The 17,061-nt window shown below is 39.1% G+C and overlaps 1 protein-coding gene across 1 annotated transcript; it reads right to left on the minus strand.

The window, feature by feature from the left end:
- Nucleotides 1–1,156: 1,156 nt before the first annotated feature.
- LOC141631359 (uncharacterized) lies at nt 1,157–1,648 on the minus strand. Its single transcript, XM_074444043.1, has one exon. The coding sequence runs from the start codon at nt 1,646–1,648 to the stop codon at nt 1,157–1,159; it is 492 nt and encodes a 163-aa protein (XP_074300144.1).
- Between the last annotated feature and the right edge of the window lie 15,413 nt (nt 1,649–17,061).

Below are 17,061 nucleotides of genomic sequence, written 5' to 3' on the forward strand. Positions count from 1 at the left end.
CCCCTCTAGAAACAAGGTTACGACCTCGTAACCAAACTCATACCTGCTCGAAAAAGTGAGGACACCGCCCTTTCATGGTCTCCTCATCCTCCCATGTAGCTTCTTCTACTAGATGGTTAGACCACAATACTTTCACTAACACTGTCTCACCGTGCCTTGTTTTCCTAATTTTCCGGTCCAACATCTCTTTGGGCATCTCCACATAAGTTAAGACATCATCTAACTCGATCGTTCCTGCCTCAAGAACATGTGAAGGGTCCCTTATGTACTTCCATAATAAAGACATGTGAAAGACATTTTGAACTCGCTGCAATGCCGGGGGAAGTGCTACATGTTAGGCCACTACCCCGACTCTATCTAATATCTCATAAGGTCCTATGAATTTTTGGCTCAACTTGCCTCTCTTCCCGAACCTCATTACTCCTCTCATGGGAGAATCTTTAACCAAAACCTTATCTCCCACCGCAAATTCAATGTCACTTCTTCTAAAATTGGCATAACACTTTTGCCTATCTTGTGCCGCTCTCATCTTTTCTTGGATTACATGCACTTGGTCTATCATGTCTTGGATCATTTAAGGTCCCAAGAAGATGGCCTCGGTGCTATCATCTTAACATATTGGGCTTTGACACTTCCTCCCATACAAGGCTTCAAATGGTGCCATGCCATGATAACATGGTAGCTATTGTTATCAGAGAACTTGATCAAATGGAATTTATCTTTCCAAGAGCCCCCAAATTCCAAAACGTATGCTCTCAACATGTCTTCCAAGGTTTGAATTTTTTCTCACGTTTTGTCCATCTGTTAGAGGGTGAAAATCCGTAGTCATTTTCAATTGAGTATCCAAAGAACTTTGTAGTTCTTGCCAAAACCTCGAAATAAACCTTGAATCGCGGTCCGACACAATATCCTTCGAAAATCCATGAAGCTTGACCACATATTTTCAATATGCGCTTGCTTATTCCACCTTGCTCCAATTGTCTTTCATTGCAATGAAATGAGCCGATTTGGTAAGACTATCCACAATGATTCAAATCATGTTATTACTCTTTTGAGTCCTAGGTAGTCACACTATGAAGTCCATAGATACGGAATTCCACTTCCATTCCGCACATCCAAGGTTGGACTTTCCCTTGTGGTCTCTTGTGCTCTCCTTTCACTTTTGGCAAGCCAAACATCTTGCCACAAATTCCCCCACCTCCTTCTTCATATCGAGCAACCAAAATGTTTTTTTGAGGTCCTTGTATAGTTTATCTCCACCCGGGTGTATAGAATAAGGAGTATCATGGGTTTCATCCATAATCCTTTTCTTAAGCTTATCATAATTAGGCACACACCATCTTCCATTGAACCTAAGGCTTCCATATCTATGTAACTCAAACCTCGATGCTTCGTTCCTCTCCAAAGCTCTGTTCCACTCTTGGATCTTAGGATCACTTGCTTGCCTCTCCCGGATCACTTCATATAACTCAGGCTCTAGTATTAAGTCACCAATTGCCTCCTCTTTGTATATCATATGAATGCCCATCTTCTTCACTACTTCCATTAGCCTTAACATGGAAAAAGCGGCACACAAAGGGTGAACCGACTTCCCACTCAAAGCATCGGCTACTACATTAGCTTTCCCTTTATGGTATACAATTTCCATGTCATAATCCCCAATGAGTTCAATTCATCTTCTATTCCTCATATTCAACTCCTTTTGAGTGTAAATATACTTCAAACTTTTATGATCGGAAAACACTTTAAAGGTTGCTCCACATAGGTAGTTCCTCCATATCTTCAAAGCAAAATCAACCGTTCTCAACTCTAGGTCATGTGTTGGATAATTCTCCTCATATGGCTTTAATTGTCGCGACGCATAAGCAATAACTTTACCATTTTACATGCGCACACATCCCAAATCATTCTTTGAAGCATCGGTATAAACTTCAAAATTCTCACTTCCCTCCAGCAAGGCTAACACCGGAGCCATGGTTAGACACTTCTTTAAGGTCAAGCAGAGCATCTCACAACTCCCGTCCCATTTGAAATGGTTTTCCTTTCTCATCAATGATGTAAATGTTTGATGTGACTCATATTTGAGCACATTTAGTCCCTGAATTTACCTCGTTCCTATGCTTTACAGCACTTATTTGGGTCATTTACTATCTTTAGTTTCCCATTTTGCATATTCTTTGAGGTTTTATCTCCTTGGTAGAAAAGGATTGCTAACCTTACATTTATGAGGCGAAATGAAGCTAAATGGATCGCACCTAATGACCAAGCATCAAAAAGAAGACCAACACTAGAGGCCAAGGTAGATAATAAAGCGAAATGGGCAATGATGAAAGGATCCTTGCATCCCCGACATGATCCTTGCGGATTGTTAAAGAGGAAAAGAAGAGAAGCACTCTGTCCAGGAAACCGAGCGGATCGAGCACGATCCGAGTGTCCCAGAACACCAGGATCCGGGCGTCTTGTTCCCAGGACGAGCGGCTTGAAGTGCCAGGACCCGAGCGTCTCTCCCTGGATCCGAGCGGATCACAAGTCAGAAAAGTCCGTGCCATACCACGGGACACGCGGACCGAGGCAGGACTAGCAAGGAGGATCCGCTCATTTCCCTCGGGAGTAGCATTTCCTTAACTTTTCTTAGGGTCTCAATAGTCATTTAAGCCCATAGTAACCCTAATCCTTGTACCTAGTATTTAGTATAAATACCCCTTTGTACTACCAAGATTAGCATCATGCCTTTATAAACTCTTATCATCTCTCTTAATCACTTCTTAACCATCTCCTAGTCATGTTGTAATTCTCTCAAATTAGTCTAATTTAGTTGTAATATATTTCTCAATATTAATCATGTAATACCCCGTATTTTATATAATCAATTAAACGGATATTATTATATATTAGTTATTATACATTTTATATTACTAATTAAGTCGGGTTATTTGTTAAGCTATCGTAAGTTAATTGAGACGGGTTTATAAGGAATACGAAATGTGAGCTAACCCATTTAAGTTGGCCCAATAACAGGTTCAGCCCATTTAACCCTAAAACATAACCCTAATTATAACCTAAACACTACCCAAACCCTTCCCTCAACCCGCCTCCCTCACGCCTCCCTCCTTTCAGCAGCTCCAACTTCAACCCTCACACTTAGAGAGAGAGAGAGAGAGAGTGGTCGTGTGTGTTGGCGGCGCAGCAGGGATGAGCTAGGGGCTATTGTCGACGACCGTGGGTGGCCCTGGTGGTTGTTGTGGTGGCGGAAAGGTAAGCATTCAACCCCCCCTCCTCTGTTTTTCGCATTGATGTCGGGTTTTTCGGTGTTGTTCCGTGTCTTAGGGAGGGGATGCTGGTGGTTGTTGACGGGGTATATGAGTAGTGTGGTGTGTGGCGAGTAACGTGGTGGTTGTTAGGGTGGTTGTAGGTGTTTAGGGTGGCAGAGGCAGGCAATATCGATTAAGGGGGCAAAACGGGTTTGGTTACGGGTTTTCAGGTGGGTTTAGAATGCTAGGTTTTGGGTGGCGCCACCGTGGACTCGGGGGAGGTCGAACCGGCGGCGCCACGACACCTGGGTACGCTGTTCGACGGCGAGCAAGGTCGTGGTGGTTTGGCAGGGGTAAGGTGAGGGCTGCGGTGGTTGTGAGTCGAGGACAGGGGATGTTTAATGAGGCTTGGCGGTGAACCAGGTCAAATGGCAGCCCTGGTTCGACTCGCCGGGCGATCGATCGACAGTGGTGGTGGTTGTTGGTGGTGGGGTCGAAGTGGGGAGCTGGCCTGGTGGTTGTCGGGGTGGTTCAGGCGGCGCGTGAGGAGTGTGGGCGAGAGTGAAGGCGTGGGTGGTAAGATTCGGGTTATTCGAATTGTTTTGAAACGGGTTTTCATAGTTTAATCGTTATAATTCGTTAATTGGTCGTATTCTTAATAAATTAATTTAATTCCCGAGTTATTTAAATAATTAAAGACGGGTTTTGAGTCGGGTTGTTGAGTTGTTCAAAGGTTTGATTCGGGTTTTCTTAGTCGTATAATTCGTTTAATCTTTTAATTATCATATTGGTTATTCAATTTAATTCCGAGTCAGTTAAATAATTCAAGTCGGGTTTCGAGTCGAGATGGTTAATTGGAAAACTGCTATATCGGGGAAGTTTCCATTTAAGGAAACTTTCCATTTAGGGAGTTCTATTTTTAGTAACTTTATATTTTGGGAACGGGAATAGTTAAGTGATTGTTTATCATTTAATTATCTTTCAGATGGCGAATTGTTGTGGAATATTACTGGACACCCGACTAATTGACTGCAGTATTGAGGTATGGAAATACACTTGACTTATTATCGTTGTTGTTAAATTGTGTTGACTTGATTCATGGTTGTTGATTACATTATGATTCATATACGGGAAGGTGATTGATTGAATTGATGGTATTGAGTATGATATCACAACATCGGGTAACCGGCATGATTTTATGATTTATCAGTGCATTGATTTATATATATTGTGTTGCATTAATTTCTTTTGAGCATTCATATGCGTTGGAGATGGGGGATGTTGTGGTGATATGGTGTGGTGATGATGATGTTGTGATAAGGCCCAGGCGGGTTCTGCAGGACTCGCCCTGGTGTCCTCTCAACAAGGAGCTTGCGGATCGGATACGGTCGATATATATAGTCTACCGGGGGATCGGTATGGTCAGGCGTTCGGGTTATGAGCTATGAGACTGGTTATGAGATATGAGTTGAGATGGAGATGGAGGTGACGGAGGAGCATGCATATCATATTATTTGTTGTTTCATTGTTTTCCCTACTCAACCTCGTGGTTGACCCTGTGTATTCGTAAACACCTGTGATGACCCAAATATTGGCGAGCAGACTTGACAGGTTTAAGAGATAGAACGGGAGCTTGGTGGGCGTGAGACACTGGATCAGAAGACTTAGTAGCTAGATCATTATTTAGAAGACTTCACTCTTATTTATATTAGTTCTTTGTAATTTGATGTAAATGAGGTTTGTAAAAGTTAAGTTAAAAATAATTATATAAATTGCCTTGGAGTTTAATTTGTTATTCACTACCTCGGGAAACCGAGATGGTAACAGTCCGGTTTATTAGGAATGTCTTGCTGGGGGCTCCTTTATAAATCGGGGTGTTACAAAGTGGTATCAGAGAGAACGATCCTCAGGCCTAAACCAATGAACTCAATGAACGTAGGAAGTGTCTAAATAAAATGAACCCCTGGGAATAAACTGTTAGGAGCTCACAGTGCGGTTAAGAAGGCGCCCTTAATACGTGCTCTTTTGCCCTCTCGCCAACCGGATAACCCGAGATAAATTGAGTGAATGGGGTAGTTAGAAGGAAAACCTTGGATATAATCGAGTTGATGTACACGTCGAGACCCATATTTTCTAACCATGCTACAGGGCAACATTACGGTAAGTATTTTGTATGAATGATGACGTGATTCTATGATGTTGTAGAGATGGGAAATAAAATTTTCGTGTTCAGGTTGATAATCAATGAAGTGTTGGATTGTGGTAATCGTGAGCGTGAAAATAATTGCGAATTGATGAAATTTATTTGGATGGATGTTGAATGACGTGTTGATAGAGCTAATATGTCTAGCGATATGCGGTTATGTGATCCCGAAGCCATGCTAGTATAGTAATGTGACAGTAATCTGAAACACTATTGAATTGCATGTCTCTAGTCATAGCAATCGTGATTAGATGTCAGGAGTAGATCGAGGTGCGAAGGGATTCGATGGGATAGATGTTTACGTAAGCACAAAGTGTGAGATTTAAGCTAGGATGGGTTAGTATACATAGTATGATCATAAGAGCTGGTAACATAGTAAACAATGACCTAGTGCTGAAATTCGTTTTGTTTGATTTTACTCTTTAATTGACCTTACTGTCATTTCTTTTCTGTTTATTGCCTCTGGATGAAAATTTTATGAGAGATAGCCTCGTTAGTTAGTGTTCATTTGGCGTTGGTTTCATGCTTATATGATATACGAATTAGGAGTAATAAATGTTTTAGTGGGCTGTGGTCAGGAAGTTCCTGTGCAGTGATATTTTGACCAACGATTTTGTCAAAATTCTCATTTAAATTGTATTAATAATTTTTGCATAATTCCAACTCCATCGGTCAGAAAATTCGCATATGTTTCCAAATTGATAAGCCACGAAAATTCTTGATGTCTCTATATTAAATGGTAAGCTATGCAAACTGACCCAAGTTTCGGACCAATTGCTGTCACATACTTGTTTGGACCAACTGAGTTGTAAAATTCTTTAAAAATGGAATTCTTGTGCTTTAGACCTAATTCTTTTTCCTCTGTGTTTTTTTTTTAACTCTCCGTATTTTATAAAAGTAATATGAATCAAGTTTTAATGGAACGATTATTTAATCGTGATCTTTAAAAGTTACAACGTGAATCATGACTGGTAAAATGTGTGTTCTAGGTTGAGTTTTCATACAGTTGTTTGATTAATTCATGAGCTTTAGTAATGTGAATTTATAATGTCCTTATATGATGATAGTAGCAGGCATGTTCAGTAGTTATGTATCTTAACCAGTGATAAAATTAAAGTTTAGTTGATAACATTGTTGGCATGATAGTATCAGTAAAATTGAATAGCTTAATTTGATTCTTAATCAAGGGTGAAATATTTTATACGAGTCCAGTTGTTTGCATATTTTATATATGTTTGGCATGTTGTAATATCTCTGGTGTGTTCATCATATTTGCATAGTGGTCGGATATATATAAATATAAAACTACATTGTCATATCTTGGTAAAGTTGATGGCGTTAAATGATAATTTGATTGTTCTAATATACTCGCATGAATATTTACAATAATTATGTTTAAATGTTTACACATGGATGGTAGTAAGGATTATGTCTAAATGTTTCCACATGTAGGATGTCATCTGAGTTCTAAGGTCCTTTATGTGAGTCTGTGTGCCTATAGTTATACTTATTGCTTTCATTGCATTAAATTATTTCAGTTGAACCTAAAACCTATAACATGATAATAAACAGTGCCGTTATTCCTTATTGAATATGTTCGTTATTATATTGTCATAAAACGCTAAAGTGATTCTTGCAATTGTAGCACGACATTTGACATATCTATATTCTCGAGTCGTTACTATCAATTATATTATAATAAAGATTGTTTATGATAACTATGTTGGCAATTATAATGGAATAACCCTTTAATGATTCACATGATATGCATTGGTTTAAATGATAGTCGTTATAGTTACGTTTAATTGAGCCTATGAGTTGCCTAATTATTCAAATCGTGCAAATCAGAGAAGTTGTTCAAGTTGCAAATCTTTTATCATAGCTAGTGTTTTACAAAGTATATGATGGCAAATGTATATGTTTAAGCTATTTATACGATATCTTTTGTTTTGCTGAAAATGAGTATACTAAGTTGCTAGGCACAATTGAATGATATGGTTGCTAAAATGTGAAACATATGTGTGATATGGAAGTAATGTTGTCGTTGTCATAGATCATATGTAGTTACTTTTATGGGGAAACATGTTTTCAGAATTGATATCGTGCAAACAATTTTGATAATTTAAAATATGAATTATGGGTATGTTGTTGATTGCTTAAATTCATCGGCCTAATTCGTGACCTAAACCAGTGAGTGAGTAAATGGTGGTACGGACATGTCAATAAGATCCTGTGATTGTGATGGATAGTAGTGGTAGATCTATTTTCTGTGATATGTTTACAAATGTGAGAAGTCTCTTAAATTGTTTTGTTGATTTTACTCTCGCTCGTTCATGGTCTATAGTTGATCATCAAATTTGTTTAGTTGTGAAACCGTGTAAACCTTGGTTCCTTTCTTGTTGTTCTTTTAGTTTGATGCTGTGTTTTTAAGTTAAGCATGAGCTAAGTAATAAATGTTACTTGTTTACAATCAGTTATTTCCATAATAAAATCTTGTTTCGACTTTAATGTTAATGCGCAATCTCTTATCATGTGTTCTTTCCTGTTACATGTGGTTGACAGTGATTTTGTTGCATACGTATATGGAAGTTGAAAAGAGGTTACGAGGACGTAACCATGTTTCTAGTTGGGTAGGATTGTAAAATCTTAAGGCTTATGTTGCACTTGTTTGTAGATTGTAGTTTTGATCAAGTTGATGTTTCGTTGTGAGGTACCTATGCAAATGAGTTCTATATGTTTTGTTCCTACTTACATTAGTTGGTTGATGTGTAAAAGGAGAGGGTGGTTAAACTACTGATATTGAGTTATGAGTTAGCCTATGAGCCGAGTTATGTCTACGGGAGTTGTGTTTACGGTCCGGTGTGACCATGGTTATTGAGTTACTTGAGTTTGAGATCGGAATTTAGATGGAAGATGACGGTGTTCTCAGGTGATTATTTAGTTGTTATACATTTGTGTTCTCAGGTAGTTATTAGTTGTAGTTAGTTGGGTTAAGGGAAGATGAGTTAAACTTCGGGACGAAGTTTATTTTTAGGAGGGTAGAATGTAACATTTCGTGTCTGTTATGTTTAATTGATGTGTCAAAAGTGTGTGTTAACTGTGTTAGAAATGCGTGACGTCCGTATGTACGATATACAATACCCTTCTGAGGTTTGAGTACGGGAGCGAACTTCGGGACGAAGTTCATTTTAAGGGGGGAAGACTGTAATACCCCGTATTTTATATATTCAATTAAACGGATATTATTATATATTAGTTATTATACATTTTATATTACTAATTAAGTCGGGTTATTTGTTAAGCTATCGTAAGTTAATTGAGACGGGTTTATAAGGAATACGAAATGTGAGCTAACCCATTTAAGTTGGCCCAATAACATGTTCAGCCGATTTAACCCTAAACCCTAACCCTAATTATAACCTAAACACTACCCAAACCCTTCCCTCAACCCGCCTCCCTCACGCCTCCCTCCTTTCAGCAGCTCCAACTTCAACCCTCACACTTAGGGAGAGAGAGAGAGAGTGGTCGTGTGTGTTGGCGGCGTAGCAGGGATGAGCTAGAGGCTATTGTCGACGACCGTGGGTGGCCCTGGTGGCTGTTGTGGTGGCGGAAAGGTAAGCATTCAACCCCCCCTCCTCTGTTTTTCGCATTGATGTCGGGTTTTTGGGTGTTGTTTCGTGTCTTAGGGAGGGGATGCTGGTGGTTGTTGACGGGGTATATGAGTAGTGTGGTGTGTGGCGAGTAACGTGGTGGTTGTTGGGGTGGTTGTAGGTGGTTAGGGTGGCAGAGGCAGGCAATATCGATTAAGGGGGCAAAACGGGTTTGGTTACGGGTTTTCAGGTGGGTTTAGAATGCTAGGTTTTGGGTGGCGCCACCGTGGACTCAGGGGAGGTCGAACCGGCGGCGCCACGACACCTGGGTACGCTGTTCGACGGCGAGCAAGGTCGTGGTGGTTTGGCAGTGGTAAGGTGAGGGCTGCGGTGGTTGTGAGTCGAGGACAGGGGACGTTTAGTGAGGCTTGGCGGTGAACCAGGCCAAATGGCAGCCCTGGTTCGACTCGCCGGCGCGATCGACCGGCTGTGGTGGTTGTTGGTGGTGGGGTCGAAGTGGGGAGCTGGCCTGGTGGTTGTCGGGGTGGTTCAGGCGGCGCGTGAGGAGTGTGGGCGAGAGTGAAGGCGTGGGTGGTAAGAGTCGGGTAATTCGAATTGTTTTGAAATGGGTTTTCATAGTTTAATCGTTATAATTCGTTAATTGGTCGTATTCTTAATTAATTAATTTAATTCCCGAGTTATTTAAATAATTAAAGACGGGTTTTGAGTCGGGTTGTTGAGTTGTTCAAAGGTTTGATTCAGGTTTTCTTAATCGTATAATTCGTTTAATCTTTTAATTATCATATTGGTTATTCAATTTAATTCCGAGTCAGTTAAATAATTCAAGTCGGGTTTCGAGTCGAGATGGTTAATTGGAAAATCATGATATCGGGGAAGTTTCCATTTAAGGAAACTTTCCATTTAGGGAGTTCTATTTTTAGTAACTTTCTATTTTGGGAACGGGAATAGTTAAGTGATTGTTTATCATTTAATTATCTTTCAGAGGGCGAATTGTTGTGGAATATTACTGGACACCCGACTAATTAACTGCAGTACTGAGGTATTGAAATACACTTGACTTATTATCATTGTTATTAAATTGTGTTGACTTGATTCATGGTTTTTGATTACATTATGATTCATATACGGGAAGGTGATTGATTGAATTGATGGTATTGAGTATGATATCACAACATCGGGTAACCGGCATGATTTTATGATTTATCAGTGCATTGATTTATATATATTGTGTTGCATTAATTTCTTTTGAGCATTCATATGCATTGGAGATGGGGGATGTTGTGGTGATGTGGTGTGGTGATGATGATGTTGTGATAAGGCCCAGGCGGGTTCTGCATTACTTGCCCTGGTGTCCTCAACCGCGAAAGAAAGAGATCGGCTACGGTCGATATATATAGTCTACCGGGATCGGTATGGTCAGGCGTTCCGGTTATGAGCTATGAGACTGGTTATGAGATATGAGTTGAGATGGAGATGGAGGTGACGGAGGAGCATGCATATCATATTATTTGTTGTTTCATTGTTTTCCCTACTCAACCTCGTGGTTGACCCTGTGTATTCGTGAACACCTGTGATGACCCAAATATTGGCGAGCAGACTTGACAGGTTTAAGAGATAGAACGGGAGCTTGGTGGGCGTGAGACACTGGATCAGAAGACTTAGTAGCTAGATCATTATTTAGAAGACTTCACTCTTATTTATATTAGTTCTTTGTAATTTGATGTAAATGAGGTTTGTAAAAGTTAAGTTAAATATAATTATATAAATTACCTTAGAGTTTAATTTATTATTCACTTCCTCGGGAAACCGAGATGGTAACAGTCCAGTTTATTAGGAATGTCTTGCTGGGGGCTCCTTTATAAATCGGGGTGTTACAAATCACATCCTAATCGTTCCTTAATTTCTCTATTTTTCTTCCTTTATTTTGGGTAATTAGAAGATTATTTGGGTTTATTTGAAGGATTGAAAAGCTTCCATCAATCATAAAGTACTTCTATTATTCTTTGCTTTATTATTTGGAATCATCTTCATAGGTATAATTCTCTCTTAATCTTGTTTAATTATTGTTAAATCACTTTCATTTATTCATCATGTTTTGCTTTGTTAGTATGATTGACAACCTTAGCTAGGGTTAATGAGGAATTAGGGGAAACAAACATGGGGATTTATCTATGCTTAATCTAATATGTTTTCATAATTAAATTTCTTGCTGGTTGTGATTTCAACTTATGCACATGTTATGTTTGATGAAATGCGAGCCTGTGAATCCTTGCATTTTTTGATCTATCACCTATCTATTCAATGAGGTTTGTAAGCTTATAAACCAACTCGAGCCTCATTAGACCATGCATAAAGTTGAATAGGAAGGATTAAGTCGACTTGTAGGTGTTGTACAATCTAATCGATTCGGCTCCAGAACCCAAACCTTCTTAGGGATTGTAAGATATACACTAACTCGATCCCATCACAACAATAAGTGCTTGTTATATAATCGAGAATATGTTTATATGATCAAACTCCCATGAATCCCCTATGAACTCATGACACTCTAGTGCCTTTAATCAATTGTTTACAACTCCTTTTAATTGCCTTGCTTTGCTTTCATTACTTTACTTTCATCTTGTTGATTAGTTTATATTACTAATCATCTCAACCCAAATTGTGACACCTCAAGACATAGCTATTTGCAATTGAGAATCCTATATCAATACCCATCCTTTGGGATCCGACCTTTACTTAACTCTTTACTAAGAATAGTTTACTTAGAGTAGTTTGTGAAGTTATAAATATTGTTTTGGTTGGTAGCTTTTGACGACGAGTTTGAAACCGAACCAAAAATGGCGCCGTTGCCGGGGACAGTGTTAAATTGATTTGATTTTCATTAATTGTTTTTAGTTGTGTATTTCTTTACCTTGGGGAAGTCAATCTCCTCAAGGTTGTTCTAATTGTTTTCAAGTTGTTTGATATTTTGCATGACTAGGAGATCACAAGGTAATTTATTACCTATTGATTTCGAGATTAAAAGAACTTTAACCAACAATAGAAGATTTTCTAGTTGTACTTCAAGAGTTGTAGGTATTAGAGAGATTGTGGACATTCAACCAAATTACATTGAGTTCACCCAATATAAAACCCACCACAAAATCAACCCACAATGCCTAAATTTTCATCACATTCCGTACCAACTGAGGAGAACCTACCAAATGGTACTCCTACACCACCACATTTAACTGGTAATTTTATTGCCAAATCCGCATTCATACAATTAATTGTGAGAAGTCAATTTGGAGGGATGTCTAGTGAAGATCCTCATTACATAAGGAGACTTTTTGTGACTATTGTGACGCGATTTCTCAAACCGGAGTTACTCAAGACCAAATCCGATGGGTATTATTTCCTTTTTCTTTGATTGGTACCGCAAAACAATGGTCGGCAGGTGGTCGGTCCGTTTCGTGTTCACAATTAAAGATGTGGTCGTTGTGTCACGTCCGAATCAAAACACAATTTATAGCTTCACAAACAACTCTACAATTAGTAAAGAGGCAAGTAAAGGTCGGATTCCAAGGGACGGGTATTGAAATGAGATTTCTATTGAAACTAGTGGTGTCTTGGGGGTGTCACAAATTGAGTTGATGTAGAAGGTCACTAACTAAAATAGCAATGAAAATAAACTAGCAAGATGAATTAAAAGGGGTGTAAACAATTGATTAAAAAGCACTAGGGTGTCATGGGATCATAGGGGAATCATGGGAATTGATCATACAAACATGTTCTCAAATTATAAGCAAGCGATTATTGTTGTGATGGATTGAGTTAGGTTATATCTTAAAATCCTAGGAAAGTTTGGGTCCCGGAGCCGAATCGATTAGATTGTACAACACCTACAAGTCGACTTAATCTTCCCTACTCAACAACATGCATGGTCTAATGAGACTCGAGTTGGGTTATGTCTTACAAGTCTCATTGAAAAGATAGAAGATGGTAGTAAATGCAAGGATTCATAGGCTTAGCATTTCATCAAATATAACATGTGCATGAGTTGAGATCAAAACAAGCAAGCAAATAAAACATGAAAGCATATTAATTTAAGCATGAATCATTCCCCATGTTGGCTTCCCCTAATCACCCATTAACCCTAGCTAATAGACTAGTCACTCATTATCATGTTGATCATGCTAGCAAGGTTGTCAGTCATACTAACAAAATGAAACATGATGAGTAAATGAAAGTAATTAACAATAATTAAAAGGGATTAAGAGAATTATACCTACTAATGATTCCAATAATAAAGCAAAGATAAAATAAGTACTTGAATGCTTGATTAAGAGGTTGTCAATCTCCCAATAATAACCCAAATAATCTTCAATTACCCAAAATAAAGGATGAACAAAAGAGAGATTAAGGAAATAAAACTTGTATTAGGACTTGATTAATTGTTGATTACAAAACTAAAGAGAGATTTGATTGGTATTAACTACTCTAATTGTTGATAAGAAGAACATGCTCCTCTAATTTAGACTAATGGGGTATTTATAGTGGAAATTAGGGAGGATGCATTAGGGTTAACTAAGGGCTAAACTAGTAATTACACTTTTAGATTGAGCGGGGAGGAGCGGTATTTTCCGAAGGAAGGGCTTCTTTCTTCGTAGCTTGGAGAAGAGGAAATCGCGGCTGTCGGAATCCGGGCGATTAAGGTCGGGACGGGCGGATTCTGGCGATGGAATCCGAGCGGATTCAAGAGAATCCGGGCGGATTGTGGAGGTGGGATCCGAGCGTCTTGGTGGAAAGCCGCATGGATTCTCGGTGGAGGACGGGATTAGGGACAATCCGCACGGATTGTGCCTCGCAAAGGCTTCTTCTTCTTTTCTTCCCTTTTCTTCATAAATTCCTTGGGGATTTCCTTGGGGACTCAAGGATCCTTTCTCAACATTGCTCATCTACTATCATATGTACAAATGCCTTCTAATCTTGTCTCTCCTTGATGCTTGGTCATTGAATTCGATCAATTTAGTCTTGTTTTGCCATGAAAATGCAAGATTCTTACTCCTTTCCTACCAAGGGATCAAAATCTCAAAGAATATGCAAAACAAAGAACTAAAGATAAGAAATGACCCAAATATGCACTAAAAAGCATGGGAACAAGGCTAATTCGGGGGCTAAATATGCGCTAATTATGGTCACATCAAATATCCCCAAACCGAACCTTTGCTCATCCCGAGTAAAGAGGTGACAAAGACTAGGACCATTATTTAAACTAACCTAATAACATAGCCGATATGAGACAATTAGCGGGTCTCACTCCGCCCCTTCAACTCACAACAAGACAACCATGAGGTAGGATGCCTTCTTGCAAGGCAAGGTGGGTCTTGCCAAAATGACGACACATCCAAACATTAAGCACACAAAATCACATAATGGATGCATCTACAAAAGGAATAGCCACTTCCTCATCAAGTGGCGGAGGCACTAAAAAGGAACAAATTTAAGAGCATGTAATCCTTCACAAATACTAGTTCAACAAATTACTAAGGCTAAGAGGATGGCACTAAATCACCTCCAAATGGTGTTAAACTAGACTACTTTCGTCCTCAATTTCCAAATGCTTTCGTCAAGAGCGATCGGATGGTGGTGGAATGATGATCCCTATGATGCTAGTAGCATATGACATGACAAGTCTCTAATTCTCTACAAAGGTAAAGGTCATGGATCGTCCCAAGCTCGACCAAGTGGCTTGACAAAAGGCTTTTTGGGAATGAAATGCTCAAATCTTTATTCACAACGGGTGGATATGACTAGTATTCAAAATTGTCCTCATTTCACTTTCACATTTCAAAAATTTAAGATGGGGTTTGTCCCTTCCGGGCTAGTGTCCTTTGCTTTCGCCAATCGCTTATTAGGCAACCGGTTAACCTCTAGACAATAGCTTTTCAGGGTGATAGTCACTCTGTCTCTGGGCGGCCGAATTCACAACCGTGTGGGGGCCCAATTCAATGGATCCCGCACCAAAGCACATTGAAGTGGTACGCCTCCATCAAAACAACTTAAATCTCTCAACATTCAACAATTCATAACATTTGAGGTTTCCTTGGCATTAAATTACTTCAACATGACAAAATTCTTTGAATTGAGCACTTCAAGCTTATTGATAGAAAATATTTTTGGGTTGCCTTACCACAAGGTCAATCAAGGTCACCTAGACAAGTTAACCAAGTCCACATCGCATCACGGGGTTGGATAGGTGACTCACATGAAAACCCTTGACTAGGCCTTGGGTCATGGGTCAAAATACACTAGTATGACACTATCTAGGGTATTTTACAACCATTCTAGTAGGCAAAATCTTAAGTTGAACAAGTATTTGTAATGGCTTAGTTGCTCTTGTCAAAGTTCCTAATTAGGCATTTTTCAAAACATTTCTAACATGCAACTACATGCCATGATGCAACTAATATAAACATCCTAATGCAAGTGATTCTATCAACTAATATGACATATAAACTAAATGCAAGTCCTAAATTCACATTGTTATACCGCATCAATCAAAATAAAGCCACATAGTCATTAACATAAAGAGGAAAAAGGAGATTGGAAAGATCATACCATGCGGTCTTCATTATCCTCATGTCTCGGATGTGGCGTAGTCAATCAATGTGAACAAGGATAGAACAAACACAATATATACAAAACAATATATACATACGACTACAAAGGGAAATAAACATGTTTTTGGGTTTTTCAATTTTCAAATTTTTATGATTTTCGAAATTTTTCAATTTTTTTGGATTTTTTGAATAAGAGTTAAATGTTAGAATTCCCATCCCCACACTAATATGGGCATTGTCCTCAATGGCCAAAGTGATGGAAATTATGCAAAGATGATGCATGATTTCTATACTAAATGCAATCTATACTAAGCTACACTATATGATGCATGGTTTTTGTTATGACGGAGAGGATAATTTAGATTACCTCCCGTTGTGTATGCATTAACTTCCCCAAACCAAGTTAGACACTATTGCTAATGTCCAAGGATGGGTGTAGTTCATGCACACAATATGCAATGCATGAAACTAATTTGTCATTTTGGATTTTGAAAATGGGAACAATAAAATGAGAAAACCTCAATGGTTCCGAGGTGTGAGTCCTCTATGGTGCTAGGACTACTCCAACAATGATCAAAATTATAATTAAAACAAAGAGAGAAATAGACAAACCATGAGAGGGTAGGAGCCTCCAAGGCTTGCTAATCTTCCATCATATCATCACCATTATCAGTTTCCTCATTAGAAGTGGTCTCAATGCCACTTCCCTCTTCATTTGCCTCTTCATCTTGCTCATCATCCTTTTCTCCTTCTTCACTTGCTTCCTCATCAATGTTATCATCAACTTCTTCATTACCAACAACCTCATTGTCACCCGAAACGACCCTAGGTGTACCCGGAAATAGGACTTCTCTATCCGCCCAACTAGGCAAAGGATATGATGGGTCAAGTAGTCCTTGCCTAGCTAAGTGTAGGAGGGGTGGATATTGAGCCAAGTAAGCATTTTTCCGGTCCTCAAAGGCTTGCTTGTGCATTGCTTGCATGAGGAGAGTCAAATAATCATTTCTAGCTTCAACTCCTTCCGGCTTGAACTCTTGATACTCAAAGGGGTAGGGTGGTATGACAATGGAAGAGGAGGGCATTTCAAGTTCACCCTTTTGTTGTTGAATAATATGCTCGGCCTCTTTAGAAAGGGGAAGTAGATAATTGGTCCGGTGGACGCTTAGACGACAAATCTTTGAAGGCAAGGTGAACGATCTAGCTTCACTAGTGAGCCATCCATACTTGGTATCAAGAGGGTTATGAGCAACCCACTTGTACTTGTGTATCATAGTATGCAAATCAACAAGATGACCACCCTCCTTTGCTTTATACTTGTTATCCTTATTGAAGTTAGAATCAAAGTACTTAGCTAGGATAGTGACTAGGCCGCCATTGACAATAACGGTAGTGCC

Source organism: Silene latifolia, chromosome Y (assembly GCF_048544455.1).
Source record: "Silene latifolia isolate original U9 population chromosome Y, ASM4854445v1, whole genome shotgun sequence".
Taxonomy (NCBI): Eukaryota; Viridiplantae; Streptophyta; class Magnoliopsida; order Caryophyllales; family Caryophyllaceae; genus Silene; species Silene latifolia.

Bases quoted from the DNA above. Each gene is read 5' to 3' on its own strand.
- LOC141631359 (XM_074444043.1), bottom strand. From the start codon at position 1,648: ATGGAAATTGTATACCATAAAGGGAAAGCTAATGTAGTAGCCGATGCT.